Source organism: Stegastes partitus, unplaced genomic scaffold, assembly GCF_000690725.1.
Source record: "Stegastes partitus isolate 25-593 unplaced genomic scaffold, Stegastes_partitus-1.0.2 Scaffold1006, whole genome shotgun sequence".
Taxonomy (NCBI): domain Eukaryota; kingdom Metazoa; phylum Chordata; class Actinopteri; family Pomacentridae; genus Stegastes; species Stegastes partitus.
The window spans coordinates 76357-89242 of record NW_007578737.1 but is presented as its reverse complement, the minus strand read 5'-3'; the positions used below and the strand labels follow the sequence as shown (position 1 = coordinate 89242).

General features: G+C 41.7%; 1 protein-coding gene across 1 annotated transcript in view; it reads left to right on the top strand.

The window, feature by feature from the left end:
* The window catches only part of LOC103367012 (myoferlin-like), a 32787-nt gene that overhangs the window by 15365 nt on the left and 4536 nt on the right, over window positions 1-12886 (top strand). The window contains exons 19-46 of the mRNA XM_008294893.1: window positions 255-368; window positions 530-707; window positions 818-942; window positions 1145-1254; window positions 1503-1695; window positions 3335-3490; window positions 3647-3778; window positions 3977-4140; window positions 5015-5129; window positions 5363-5465; window positions 5663-5802; window positions 6005-6175; window positions 6448-6541; window positions 6683-6760; window positions 6887-7068; window positions 7457-7615; window positions 7897-7998; window positions 8089-8250; window positions 8495-8660; window positions 8751-8827; window positions 8931-8996; window positions 9952-9954; window positions 11574-11672; window positions 11790-11918; window positions 12057-12212; window positions 12315-12406; window positions 12486-12656; window positions 12773-12885. Coding sequence (XP_008293115.1) covers window positions 255-368; window positions 530-707; window positions 818-942; window positions 1145-1254; window positions 1503-1695; window positions 3335-3490; window positions 3647-3778; window positions 3977-4140; window positions 5015-5129; window positions 5363-5465; window positions 5663-5802; window positions 6005-6175; window positions 6448-6541; window positions 6683-6760; window positions 6887-7068; window positions 7457-7615; window positions 7897-7998; window positions 8089-8250; window positions 8495-8660; window positions 8751-8827; window positions 8931-8996; window positions 9952-9954; window positions 11574-11672; window positions 11790-11918; window positions 12057-12212; window positions 12315-12406; window positions 12486-12656; window positions 12773-12885 — 3550 coding nt within the window. The remainder of the gene's footprint in view (window positions 1-254; window positions 369-529; window positions 708-817; window positions 943-1144; window positions 1255-1502; window positions 1696-3334; window positions 3491-3646; window positions 3779-3976; window positions 4141-5014; window positions 5130-5362; window positions 5466-5662; window positions 5803-6004; window positions 6176-6447; window positions 6542-6682; window positions 6761-6886; window positions 7069-7456; window positions 7616-7896; window positions 7999-8088; window positions 8251-8494; window positions 8661-8750; window positions 8828-8930; window positions 8997-9951; window positions 9955-11573; window positions 11673-11789; window positions 11919-12056; window positions 12213-12314; window positions 12407-12485; window positions 12657-12772; window position 12886) is intronic.

The following is a 12886-nucleotide window of genomic DNA, read 5'->3' as shown; positions in this document are numbered from 1 at the left end:
CCTGCCATAAATTGAGCTCCACTTTATAACACCTATGTGACAGTGGATATAAACGATGGATGGCACTTAGGTTTGGACTAGTACTGATTACTAAAGAAACTGCCTTGATCTGCTCCAATCCTGATCGCTGAGACTAGATGGGGACATTCCTATTTTTTAGTATCTTATAAGTCACCATTAATTTCAGATTTTCTCTTCTCTCTCTCCTTTGTTTGCTCTTTGTGGTGTGATATCAATATTTTCTCTTTGTGAAGGGAGAAGGAGTGGCGTACAGGGGCAGGATTCTGGTGGAGCTGTCCACCAAGCTAGAGGGGAAAGCAGACAAAACAGTAGACAACATCCACAGTGATGACATCCTGGTGGCACAGGTAATGTGACTGTTTGTCCGCTGAGTTGTACCTCTCACATGTGTGATCCCAAGATTTGGGACATTTGATGACTGGATATGATGAGCTTTAAAAGTCTGTCCATAGAGTGAAACCAAGTCTTAATGCATTCAAAATACTTTCTGTGTGCTGTCCTAAATCAGAAATACCAGCGGAGGAGAAAGTACTGTCTGTGTGCAGTTTTCCACAGCGCCACCATGATTCAGGAACCGGGAGAACCAATCCAGTTCGAGGTCAGCATTGGTAACTATGGCAACAAACTGGACACCACCTGCAAACCGCTGGCCTCCACCACTCAGTACAGCTGTGCTGTGTTTGATGGTGAGTGATGAAATCAGCTTTGAAGAATGAGTACATTAATGTGTAATCTGTTCACTTTACAGGCGGTTTTCTTGAAAAGATTATTTTAATTTGGTGCGTCATTTTTCCAGGTAACCACTATTACTACCTGCCCTGGGCAAACACTAAACCAGTGGTTGTAGTTACCTCATACTGGGAGGACATCAGCCACCGCCTGGACACCGTCAACATTATCCTCTACATTACTCACCGCCTGGTAATGCTGAACTGTCACCTGTAATCCTTAAAAACCTACAATTATTGCTGCCATTTAAATCACAGTTTTGGATTTATGGCCTGTAGGTTTGCATGAGCACTGTATTATACTAATCTGTGGTACATGCGCGCCACTATGAGAGTCAGTCATAGAGGTTTAAGATGGAAACATAATCCTCACCCTTATTTTGTTGTTGTTGCAGCAATCCAACCTGGAGGCATTTAAAACTGCCATATTGGCTAAAGTCTCCGACAACAAACTTGTAGAGGTGTGGCTGAAGTTGCTCAATCAGCTAATTGAAGACCTGGAGAGGTAAACAGAGGATGTGGTGTTGCTGAGAAATGTAGCAGGAGAATGTATGTTTTCTATGCTTTTTTTTATGAAGTAGTAAAAATAAGATGAATCCAAAAGAGTTAGACATAAAGGAAGGAAAAGGTTTCATCAAAGCAAACAAATTACTATACATTGTGAGATAATAAAGACTTAATAGCTTACTGGCTAATTATTTTAGATAATCTAACTGTATGTCTTGTTTTGCCTAATCTGAACTTGTCTACTAGCTTCCCAACACCTGAGCTGGAGGGCCGCTCTAACCTGACGTCTCTGGACATCCAAATCAAGAAGCTAAGAGACAGCGCTTTGACCACCATGAGGGACGGAGCCAGACGCATGAGAGAGGAGGCCGCAGAGATCCGCGACACTCTGTCAGACTTAGAGTCCTGGGCTGACAAACTCAAACAGCTGGCTGAGGAGGTACAAACACAGAAAGAAAGAAAATCTTCACAATTTAAACATCTTTAGATTTATTTTGATTTTTTTTTATGTGAATAGAGATATTAGTCCTAACTCCTGAACATTCACCCCCTTTTATACTAAAACTGTTCTGTTTATTGGACTCTTATGGTAAAAATTTGTGTGCAACAAATAAGGAATCAGTAAACGTGAAACTATAGATGTCAGACAATCTAAGAAACTACTGTTTTGATGTGTAATCAACTCAGGGATTATTGCATGTTGCATCATTGGTATCTACAGTGGTTTACATGTTTGACTCGTGTGACTTTTTACTTTCAAATGATGATTCAGAAAGGGTTGATGTCATTCAAAATACAGCAGCAGAGTTCAAACCAAAATTGAAGTAGGCAGCAACAAAGAAGAAGCTCTATAAAAAAAAAAAAAGACACCAGAATTTGAAAGTATAGCTGTCATCCTGCAGCCCCCACCCCCTTTTTTTTTCTTAAGCACTTCTCACCAGACCAGTCCTTGCATAACCCTGTGCTTCATATGCACGTGTTGCACAAGCTTGATTATAACATGAAATCAGATTAGCCACAGCTGGAGCAGGTGCAAGGTGATTGTTGGTTAGCACCTTCGCCTCGCAGCTAGAAGGTCTAACCCTAACCCTCTTTGCAGCATTCAGCTTAACCACTTGTCACCAATTTGTATCATAGATCTACATATGTGACCACAACAGCTATAGATATAGAAGAATGATGTAGCAGCTTGCATGTCTAGTTACTCGTAGTTACTGTCATATGAGTACACTTTGCTGATATGGACATGTTTTAGTGTGTTTATTGTCAGACTGGCTTTCAGACCCTCTTTTCTGTCCATCTTCCTATTTTGGGGAATTGCTTTGCAGTGTAGGCAGTTATTCCTGCATAATTTTCTGCCATTGACTGAGGCTTCTGATCAGGACTTTTACACGTATCTGCATTTGTAGAACAGTCAGTACACCCTCTCTATGGAAAGACCTGGAATTGGAAAGTCTCCCATCATGGGCTAGATTTTATGAAGCCTGAGAACAAAGCCCAGAGGACATGCAGAAGTCTAGTTTCCTCTCACACCATTTGAAATACACTACCCTACAAGGCTAGTATGGATTTTCTGCCAAATGACACCAAAAAATTGCTTCCCACTCAATCTTTAACCCTATTCAGGACTTTCATGTTGCCATAAGTAGAAGGTCTTTCGGGACCCCAAGAAAGAACATGTGCAAAATATCTGTTGGTCTTCATTATAGACTTTTATACCATGTTAATATTTTCTAATAAGCTGATGTATTTTTGGTACCAAATGCATAAAAAATGTCCCTCATTTTGTATTTTAAAAAAATCTTCAAAAATACAAAACAGCAACTGTCACCTAAACCAAATGGGCTGGGGTCCAACAGTCCTGAATAGGGTTAAGGGGTTAATATCATGCATTCAGAATTACATTTTGTAATTCACTCTTGCACACTACCTCAGACAAAATTTGGCCAGAAAGAGTGAATAACACTTCAAAACCATGCAGAACCTTCGTCATAATTAAAGTAAAATGTGTTCATTATTGCCTAATGCACCGTGTAACGCTGCGTAACTTCACGTGGTTTCCTTCTTAATGCGTGCAGCCCCAGAACAGCATGCCTGACGTGATCATCTGGATGCTACGTGGTGAGAAGAGGGTTGCCTACAGCCGTATCCCAGCTCACCAAGTCCTCTACTCTACATACAGCGAACAGGCCTGTGGTCAGCACTGTGGCAAGACACAGACTGTGTTTTTACAGGTACACAACAATTGTCAGAAAAAGGAAAGGTTCTAATGCAACTTATTCATGGATTACATTGAGTCATTTAGGAAATCAGCTGCATTAGATTTTATCCAAACAGCTTGTGGCTGAATCATAATGGTCATGAGACTTGTTGTTTTCTGATCCCTGCAGTACCCCATGGACAAGGCCAAGGGCTTGAAGGTGCCAGTTCAGATTAGAGTCAACATGTGGCTGGGTCTGTCTGCGCATGAGAAGAAATTCAACTCCTATTCTGAGGGAACCTTCAGCGTGTTTGCTGAGCTGGTAAAGCAAAGTATTCACTTATTCTTCTGTATTCACAAAGCATAGCAAGAAATGTTTAGGTTTTGTCAATATCACAAGTGTTTTAAACCTTATAAGTAGGTGTTTTTCTTACAATGGTTGATGTTGTAAATGTACTTTTGAGTCATTTATATCAACTGTTAAACCAGTACCTTAAAGAAAACACGTCCTCCTTTACAGTATGAAAACCAGGCTAAGGTATTTGGGAAGTGGGGAACCACAGGACTGGTTGGACGCCATAAATTCTCAGACGTAACAGGCAAACTGAAGCTGAAACAGGAGTACTTCATGCCACCCAGAGGATGGGAGTGGGAGGGTGACTGGTACATAGATCCAGAGAAAGCGTGAGTATAACTGAGATACAAACATTTTGTGAAGAAGACAAACTTTAACATTTTTTGTTGTAGGATTCACTTAAGTCTTATGAGAAAGTTTGTCTAAACTACATGGAAATTGCGCTGCTGATTGTATCAGCTAAGATGTTTTTTTCTCCCACTGAACACCCATGTATGGAGTGGAGAGGAAGTGGACTGGATCTGCTCTGTACTGTTTACATTCCTCTCATGCAATAGACCCTCATTTACTGTCAAAGGTACCAGACTGTACCAGTGAGCTGGAAGCTATTTTACATTTTCATATTTCGTCTGTTCTGTCCACTCCAGAACAACCATTCTGTGCATTCCAAATCTGAACATAGAATTATTTGGTTTTCCATGCTAACATCTTTTTATCTGTCAAGCAGTAATTGCTGAACAGTATGACTGTTTTGTGCAGGTACGAGACAAAATAAAGGAAACTGAACAAAGTGGAGAAGAGTATTAAATACAGGTTGTTTCAGTCAGGCATCTTTATGATGTTTTCTCCTTAGTTTGATGCCTAGTTTGTCATTTGGTAGCATAACTTAACCATGATGGTATATTAAAGGTAGAATTATGTGTATGGAGCATGAAGGAGAACACACACCTTGATATGATTACAGTTGTAGTTGGAGTTCGGCTATAATTGGGTAACTCCCAACATGTAAACAGAGGCCTTGACAAAACATGCCAACCCTAACGCCTTTCCCACATGACACTAACATCATCTTACAGAAGTGGCGCACTGATGTTGCCCGGATGTGTTTTTTTTTAATGCTGCCACCAGGGGACAGTCTGATCATAGTGGCTTTACGTGTTTTGTTTTTTTTTTTGTTACAACCTACATATGTTTGTGTTTCAGTCTGCTAACGGAGGCAGATGCAGGACACACCGAGTTCATGGATGAAGTTTTCCAAAATGAGACCCGATTTCCTGGTGGAGAGTGGAAGGCTGCCTCTGAGCCCTTCACTGATGTGGTTAGCTCAACACGCTCACATGCAAATATTGTGCAGCGTTGCTGCAAATGACTCACACACGATCTTTGTCTTCATGTCTCTCAGAAATACACGTATGAATAGTAATCATACTCAGCAACAGCATACACATTTTCTTTTTTACCTGTAATGGAACGTCATCCTGTGATCAGTCATAAAATAGATCATTTTAAAAATGTGTGTGTGCAGCTGACAGAGTTTTTGTGTTGTTACAGAATGGGGAGAAGAGCCGCAACCCCGGAGAGTTTGATTGTCCTCCAGGTTGGATGTGGGAGGACGAGTGGACTGTGGACGACAACAGAGCCGTGGACGATCTAGGTGAAGACATTCACCAAACAGCTTAAACTATTAACTCAAAAGGGTTACTTGTATTGAATGGTTCATATTTGCTGTTCTTGTTTTTCCCAACCTGGTTTAATGAGGAGACTAAAATAAACACACAAGATCAAATTGATACCATATGTTCAGGGAACTGTTTTGCACATGTTTTCTGAATGTCTGTGTGTGCTCTGAAGGCTGGGAGTATGGAGTGACCATTCCTCCAGACGACAAGCCTCGGTCCTGGGTCCCTGCGGAGAAGGTCTACCATGTCCATCGCAGGAGAAGGCTGGTTCGACCTCGCAAGAGAACCGCAGCAGCCGGAGCAGCTATGGAGGTCAGTATGAGTCAGGAGGGCAGCACTGTGTACTGTCGCATCATTTGGTTCTAAATGGATGCTTATTTTGCAAAATGCTTTACTTTAATTTGATGTGAGAATAGTGCATTAATACTGACTGATTTCTCCACTTCATGGATTCGTTTCTTCTGTAGCTCTGAGTGAAAAAATGATTGAACTATGTGTCTGTTTAAACACTCAGAAAAGGGACCATGGTGACCCTGAGGGCTGGGAATTCTCGTCTCTTATCGGCTGGAAATTCCACAGAAAGGAGCGATCATCGGATACGTTTCGACGAAGGCGCCGGAGACGAAAGATGGGACCAGAAGATCGCCTCGGAGCGTCCGCCATCTTCCAGCTGGAGGGGGCATTGGTGAGTATGTCTTATTCTGATGTGGATCTGGTTTCACAAAGACAGAAAGTGAGCATGGCTTAACTTAGGTCAGGATTCAGACGGGAAAACAGTCTGAGTCCTTGTTTAAGTTGGAGAGGAAAGAATTTCACAGAAACAGGAACCAAATCTAAGCTCACAGGGCTGCTAATATTTTCAAATATTTACATTTGAATTAAGCACGTCTGCAGTGCCACGGTGTGTTTTCATTTGGTGTGTGACGCATGAACTTGTCTGCTTGGTTTGCTCTGCAGGGAGTTGATATGGAGGAGAAAGAGAAAGGCTCCAAAGCTGATGCCACCAAGATGTTTGGTGCCAACACGCCCACTGTGTCCTGCTCCTTTGACAGTGAGTGGTGCAAATACGAGTAAATGCATGTGTTCCTGCATACATATGTGTACAGAACGATGATAAACACCAGAATGTAGACAATGATACACAGCATACATATGTGATATAGATCCATTTACATGTTTTTTTCCTCCATAGGATCATACATGTACCATCTCCGTGTCTACGTCTATCAGGCACAGAACTTGGCATCTATGGACAAAGATAGTTTCTCTGGTAATGTTTACTTGTGTAGCTGAATTCTTAGTTTCTAATATCAACATAAGACTGTCTGTTTAGAATTTAAATTGCAAAAGTACATATTAAACAGGGCCATTAAACCAGCTACTTTTCCCATCACAGATCCGTATGCACACGTCTCCTTCCTGCATGTCAGCAAGACAACAGAGAAGCTCAGAGCAACGCTGAACCCAACCTGGGACCAAACTCTGATATTCAATGACGTAGAGGTTTACGGAGACCCCAGACACATTGCTTCCCGTCCCCCTGAGGTTGTACTGGAGTTCTTTGACCACGACCAAGTGGTAAGCTGTGGGAAATATACTGTATATAGACGACTGAATCTGTGCTCAGTGCTTGATTAAGTACTTTGTATGTGCTTGATTGTTGATTTTTTTTGTGTGGATATTTATTTTAGGGAACAAGTTATTTATGTGTTTCATTTTCACTTTCACTGCAAATGTCTTGAACAGAAAATTGAGTCAGACACAAAGGCACATTTGATATCTGTCTTGACATAGTTTTGTCTATATGAAGCTCATTTGCATTTGTTAAAAACCTCACCTGTGCGTGTCTGTTCTGTTACGTCCTTTGTTTACAATCTCAGTAGTTAATTTCTCATTAGTAGTAGACATAATCTTGGAAATTAGAGTTAAGTTCAGATGTAATTATGCCATTTGATCCTCTACACAGGGGAAGGATGAGATGCTGGGCCGCAGTATTTGCGTCCCACTGGTGAAGCTGAATCCTGGCATGGATGAGACACCAAAACTGCTGTGGCATCCCGTCATCCAGAAGGGGCATAAGGCTGGGGAGGCACTGGTGGCTGCTGAACTAATTCTTAACGACAAGGTTTGTCCTGTGTTACAGCATTTACAACAGGAATATTTCCTCTAGGCCTGAAGCTTTGGGATATTTTGGAGTCAAATCTCTTAAAAGATGTAGGAACTATTTAAGAACCTCCACCTCCATGTCCATCAATACATCTCATTACTTTTATGGATTGCAAAAAAAAAAAAAAAGTGTTTGGTGTAATGCCATCTTCACATCACATGCTGCCTCAGTTATTTCTCTGGTGCGATTGAGTGTAATCTTCCAAGGAAAACCAAAAAGTGTGATTTGTGTCTCTGTAGTCAAGTGAGTCAGATCTGCCCCTGGTTCCCCCAAAGAGAGCCGAGAACCTCTACATGGTTCCTCAGGGCATCCGGCCTGTAGTGCAGCTCACTGCAGTGGAGGTAATACACAACCACAGACACCACTGTCCCTCTGAACTGACATATACATCGTGTCTACAGCTTCCTTTGCGTGTGCATCAATGGTTTCAGATTCTCGCATGGGGCCTGAGGAACATGAAGACGTACCAGCTGGCCTCGGTGTCCTCGCCCAGCCTGGTGGTGGAGTGTGGCGGCCAGAGGGTGGAGTCAGCTGTCATCAAGAACATGAAAAAGAGCCCCAACTTCCCCAGCTCAGTGCTGTTCATCAAAGTGGTAATGACAGTGTTACACAAGCTAAAGGGTGTGGCTGGAAATCAGACAAGGAAGTGTCTGGGAGGGAGAAACATTTACCTAATTCAAAGTTATTGAACAGGGGAAGTTAGAATACTCACAGTTGAAAGAATTATATACAAATTCTGTGTGCTGGAAACTGTAAAAATGTAATCTGTCAGTGTCATTTACTTCTGCTTAATACTTTAAACACTGTTTTTCTGTCATCCCTATATTCTTAATCCAGCTCCTTCCAAAGGATGAGATGTACACTCCCCCCATTGTTCTGAAGGTGATCGACCACCGTCCGTTTGGCAGGAAGCCTGTGGTGGGTCAGTGCACCATCACTTCTCTGCAGGAGTTCAGATGTGACCCGTATGTCATCACCGCAGACGGAGCCATGGCCACGAAAAGTAGGGGCGATTCATAAAAATATGAATTCTGATACAATAAACACAGAGAGATAAGAATCCTTGTTCTAATGCTGGACTCCTCGTCGACAGTGTCTCTGATGATGGCTTCAAAACCCAAAGATGTTGCCATCATCATGGAGGAGACAAGACCACTGCTGGAAACTCAGGTAAACTCTTCCCACACACACATTACGTTGTGTCTGCTAACTCAAGTGCATAATTTGACTTTTAGGTCAAATTTGACGACCTTTAATACTCTGGCTCTGACAGTTTATGCACAGCATGTCGGCCGCTGTCGACAAATTGGCTTCTCCTACGTCCCACTTTGTATGTATGGTTACTTACTATAGCTTCCTAAATCACAACGCTGGGCACCAATGACACTGGAGGCTGAGAATCACTTAATCCACCGTGCTGCAGAAAGCTCAAGGAAACCCTCAGAATGCTGTCACAAATCATCTACATGGGAGTTGTCACAAGAACTGCGATTTCACTTAATATCACATTTTTTTTATTTTTATTTTTTTTAATGAGCACTTTTAATCATTGTTTTTTTTTAATCACAGCAAGGGCGTAACATGGAAATGAGCGTTCTAGACCCCTGACATCCTAACTTAGATGTAGTGAAATTTTGCTTTTGAACCCTCTTTCAGTATAGTTTTTATATTCTGTTAATAGAAATAGCTTTTAAATTGCCCTTATTTTATTTTCTCTCTATGTTACATGTGAAGCTACTGCCAGCAGCCATTCAGCTTAGCACAAAAACTCTAAACACTGGGAAACAGCCAATCTAGTACTGTCCACGTGGAACAAAACCCTGCTCCTAACACTTAGCTATTAAACTGTTTTAAGCACTTGTCATTTGTTAAGTCTGTGCAGAGACTCAAATGGACCCTGAGAGCAGCAAAACTGGGATTTCAGCATTGATTTCTAGTTGAAAACTGGGTGATGTTTGGTCTGAATGTCTAAGACCCCTTTTCAGTTACAATACCATTTGTCACAAAACACAAATTCAGTCAATCTTTCTAATATTTTGCTCAGTTGTATGTTGAAAGAATGACGATATCGATATTCGTGAATGTAAATCTCCAAAGTCGTGTTGCACTTTAAGGCAAAAAGTGGTCCAAACAAACACTTAATCTTAATGCATATAATGTGTATATGTCATGAGTGGAACTATATAGGCTTCCAGATAATTGTAATGGAACCAGTTAATGTAAAATAAGAAATTATGCTTACTGCTGTAACACACATGTACTAGGTGATACAACTTCGACTGCTTTGAAGGTAGAAAGTGCCCTTCCAGTCTAAGCAATGCGAGTGCCCTCATTAGATCTTGTTGCTGAAAAAATTTTACTTTTAAATCTGTTCTAAGAGTCTTTTTATGGATCACTTTGTTTTAATCAACCAGTTTTCAATAGAAAAATGCTCACAGGGTAAATACTACATGTTGATCCGTCACTAGTGGTTATGTACCAGACTATGTGAGGCCAAGAGTCGTCATGTCCTCATGCTAATGATGAAGCTTTTAGAAGTTACTGTGTCTGGCTCCCCCCTCTAACAGTGACAGTAATTAACACTGTCGACGTACGCCTCACCGTTTATAGTTTTAGATTTTCAAATGTAATCCTTTGTCTGAACGCTACATTTCTTTTTTTTTATCTGATGCACCGGGAACTTTTTTTTTTCTGTTCTGAGTTTTTCACACTATACTCCCAGTTGTTGTTGTCTTTTTCTTCTTCGTTGCTACGGTTACCCCTATCCTCAGCTGTGCCGAACCGATCATTGCCGGTTGTCACATGACGCGTTGCTACCAGTGTCCACAGACACAAGATGTAAAACTCTGTCATACAGCAAACTACAGAAAGATTTATCTGGCACTGAGAGGTTTAATTAGCATTGTGCAAACTCTTCTGGCAATGACTTAAATGCAACAGACTTTAATTTATAGGGACAAGTCCCAAACTCCAGCTTTAAAGATGCTGGGAGGTGGATTTTGTTATCTTCTGGACACAACCAGACAAGCTGTTTCCCTGTTTACAGTCTTCATGCTGAGCTTCAGCTTCATGTGTAGCACACAGACGTGACTGTTACAGATTTGTGTGTCTGACTTTTGTGATTAAAGCAAATAAGCTAGTTTCCTCAAATGTCATAACTAAGATTTAAATTAACCTAATGTTTAAAGTGTACAACAAAAAATCTGACACAGCAAAATAATCAGTATTATGTTGAGAGTGAAAAGAGAAGTCTTCCTCCTCTGATTTACAATCAAAATCATATATGACTGGTCATAATTCAAAGCCAGGTCTCTCTCTTTGGGAGGCATTAACCTAACCACTGGCATCATGTTACACATGAGACAGGAAGTGTTAGTGTTGGTGGGCCCTCTGGAGGCCAGTCGTCTTAGTGCAGATGTGCACATTCAACCTTTTTCACAGCAGATCTTTTGGCAAGTCATGGCAGGAAAAGCACTTTTAAGACAACAGTAATGATGGCTCAGTAAGCATGCACACTGGCAGAGCTGCCCATACATGGATGAAATAATACACACGTGCCTTTCTTGCTATGACATGTCAGCTGTGTTAAAAGTACACTCGCATCGCCCACTGTTACGCCCTTGCTTCACAGAATCGCTGTCAATGGTGAAACTGCGGCTGGAATCACTTCATCACATCCTTTTCTTCATCACAATTCACTGATTCACTTATCGATGTTTATAGCCTAGTATACGCACATCTTTCTGCATTTATGTACCTGCTGTATGTATTTGTGTCTTCTTTTCTGTTTTTTTGTCACATCGCACCTTCTTTCTCCGAAGCATGTAGAGAAGGTGAGAGACAATATGATAAAAGATTCAGATACTTGTACCAAATACCAAAAACAGGTTCAAATGCAATGCAATTCCATCTTTAGGAAAAAGAGACAATTGATTGGTGGAGTAAATTCTACTGTTCAACTGGAGACCGGGAGAGATGTGGTCCTTACCTCAAGAAAGGCTATGACACACTCAAAGTAAGCTGGCGTTATGTCCTCCCACAATAAACACAAAACAACATTAATGTACAAAATTGCACAATTATACCAAAACCTCTCTTTAGTTGACTTGAATGTGACCCTGTGAATTTTCAGGTCTATGACTGTGAGTTGGAGGGCGTCCCAGAATTCAAAGGGCTGACTGATTTCTGCAACACTTTCAAACTGCAGCGAGGCAAGAATGAAAACGGGGACGATGATCCCACTGTGGTTGGAGAGTTCAAGGTAGTCCGACACCATTCAGAACACTAATACTTCATTAGATGCTGTGTGATTTAGTTGGATTTATCACTGGAGGGGCCACAGTTACGTTGTAAAATGAACTGGATCTCCTCAGTGTGGTGTGTGTTCTTGTACCTGCAGGGTTCATTCAAGGTGTACCCTCTCCCAGATGACCCCGGAGTTGCTGCCCCGCCCCGTCAGTTCAGGGAGCTGCCAGACAGTGGACCCCAGGAGTGTCTGGTCAGGATTTATGTGGTTCGAGCCATAGACCTGCAGCCCAAAGACAATAACGGCAGAGTGAGAATGAATCTTTATTACCAGCAATGAAAGCCGCATATCACAGCAGACATGGCCTCCTCAGTATCTTCTGCTTGAGCTTGTCCTCTCTCTCCTGTTCAGTGTGATCCATACATAAAGATATCGCTGGGGAGAAATACAATCGATGACAGAGATCATTACCTACCCAACACCATCAGCCCCGTGTTTGGAAGGTAAACCCATGAATGAATTAAACAATTAAGATGAGAAGGTAGATCCGATAGATTTCTCACACTCTTATGTCTTGTTTAGGATGTTTGAGATGACGTGCTTCCTGCCTCAGGACAAGGACCTGAAAATCTCAGTCTACGACTATGATCTCCTGACTCGTGACGAGAAGGTCGGCGAGACAGTGATTGACCTGGAGAACCGCTTCCTGTCTCGATTTAACTCCTACTGCGGCCTGCCACAGACCTACTGCATGTAAGGACTGCATGTTTTCAGGTTTTTCAAAGGCTGAAAGGAAAATATGGAAAGATCTGAAATGCTGTTGAGAAAAGATGTTGTCAGATTGAACTGTATCTGTCTCATCATCTTAGTTCTGGTATCAACCAGTGGAGGGATCAGCTGAAACCATCTCAGATCCTTGAGACCCTGGCTCGCCTTAAAGGACTGTCCAAACCCAGGACTGAAGATAACGGCACCTCACTCAC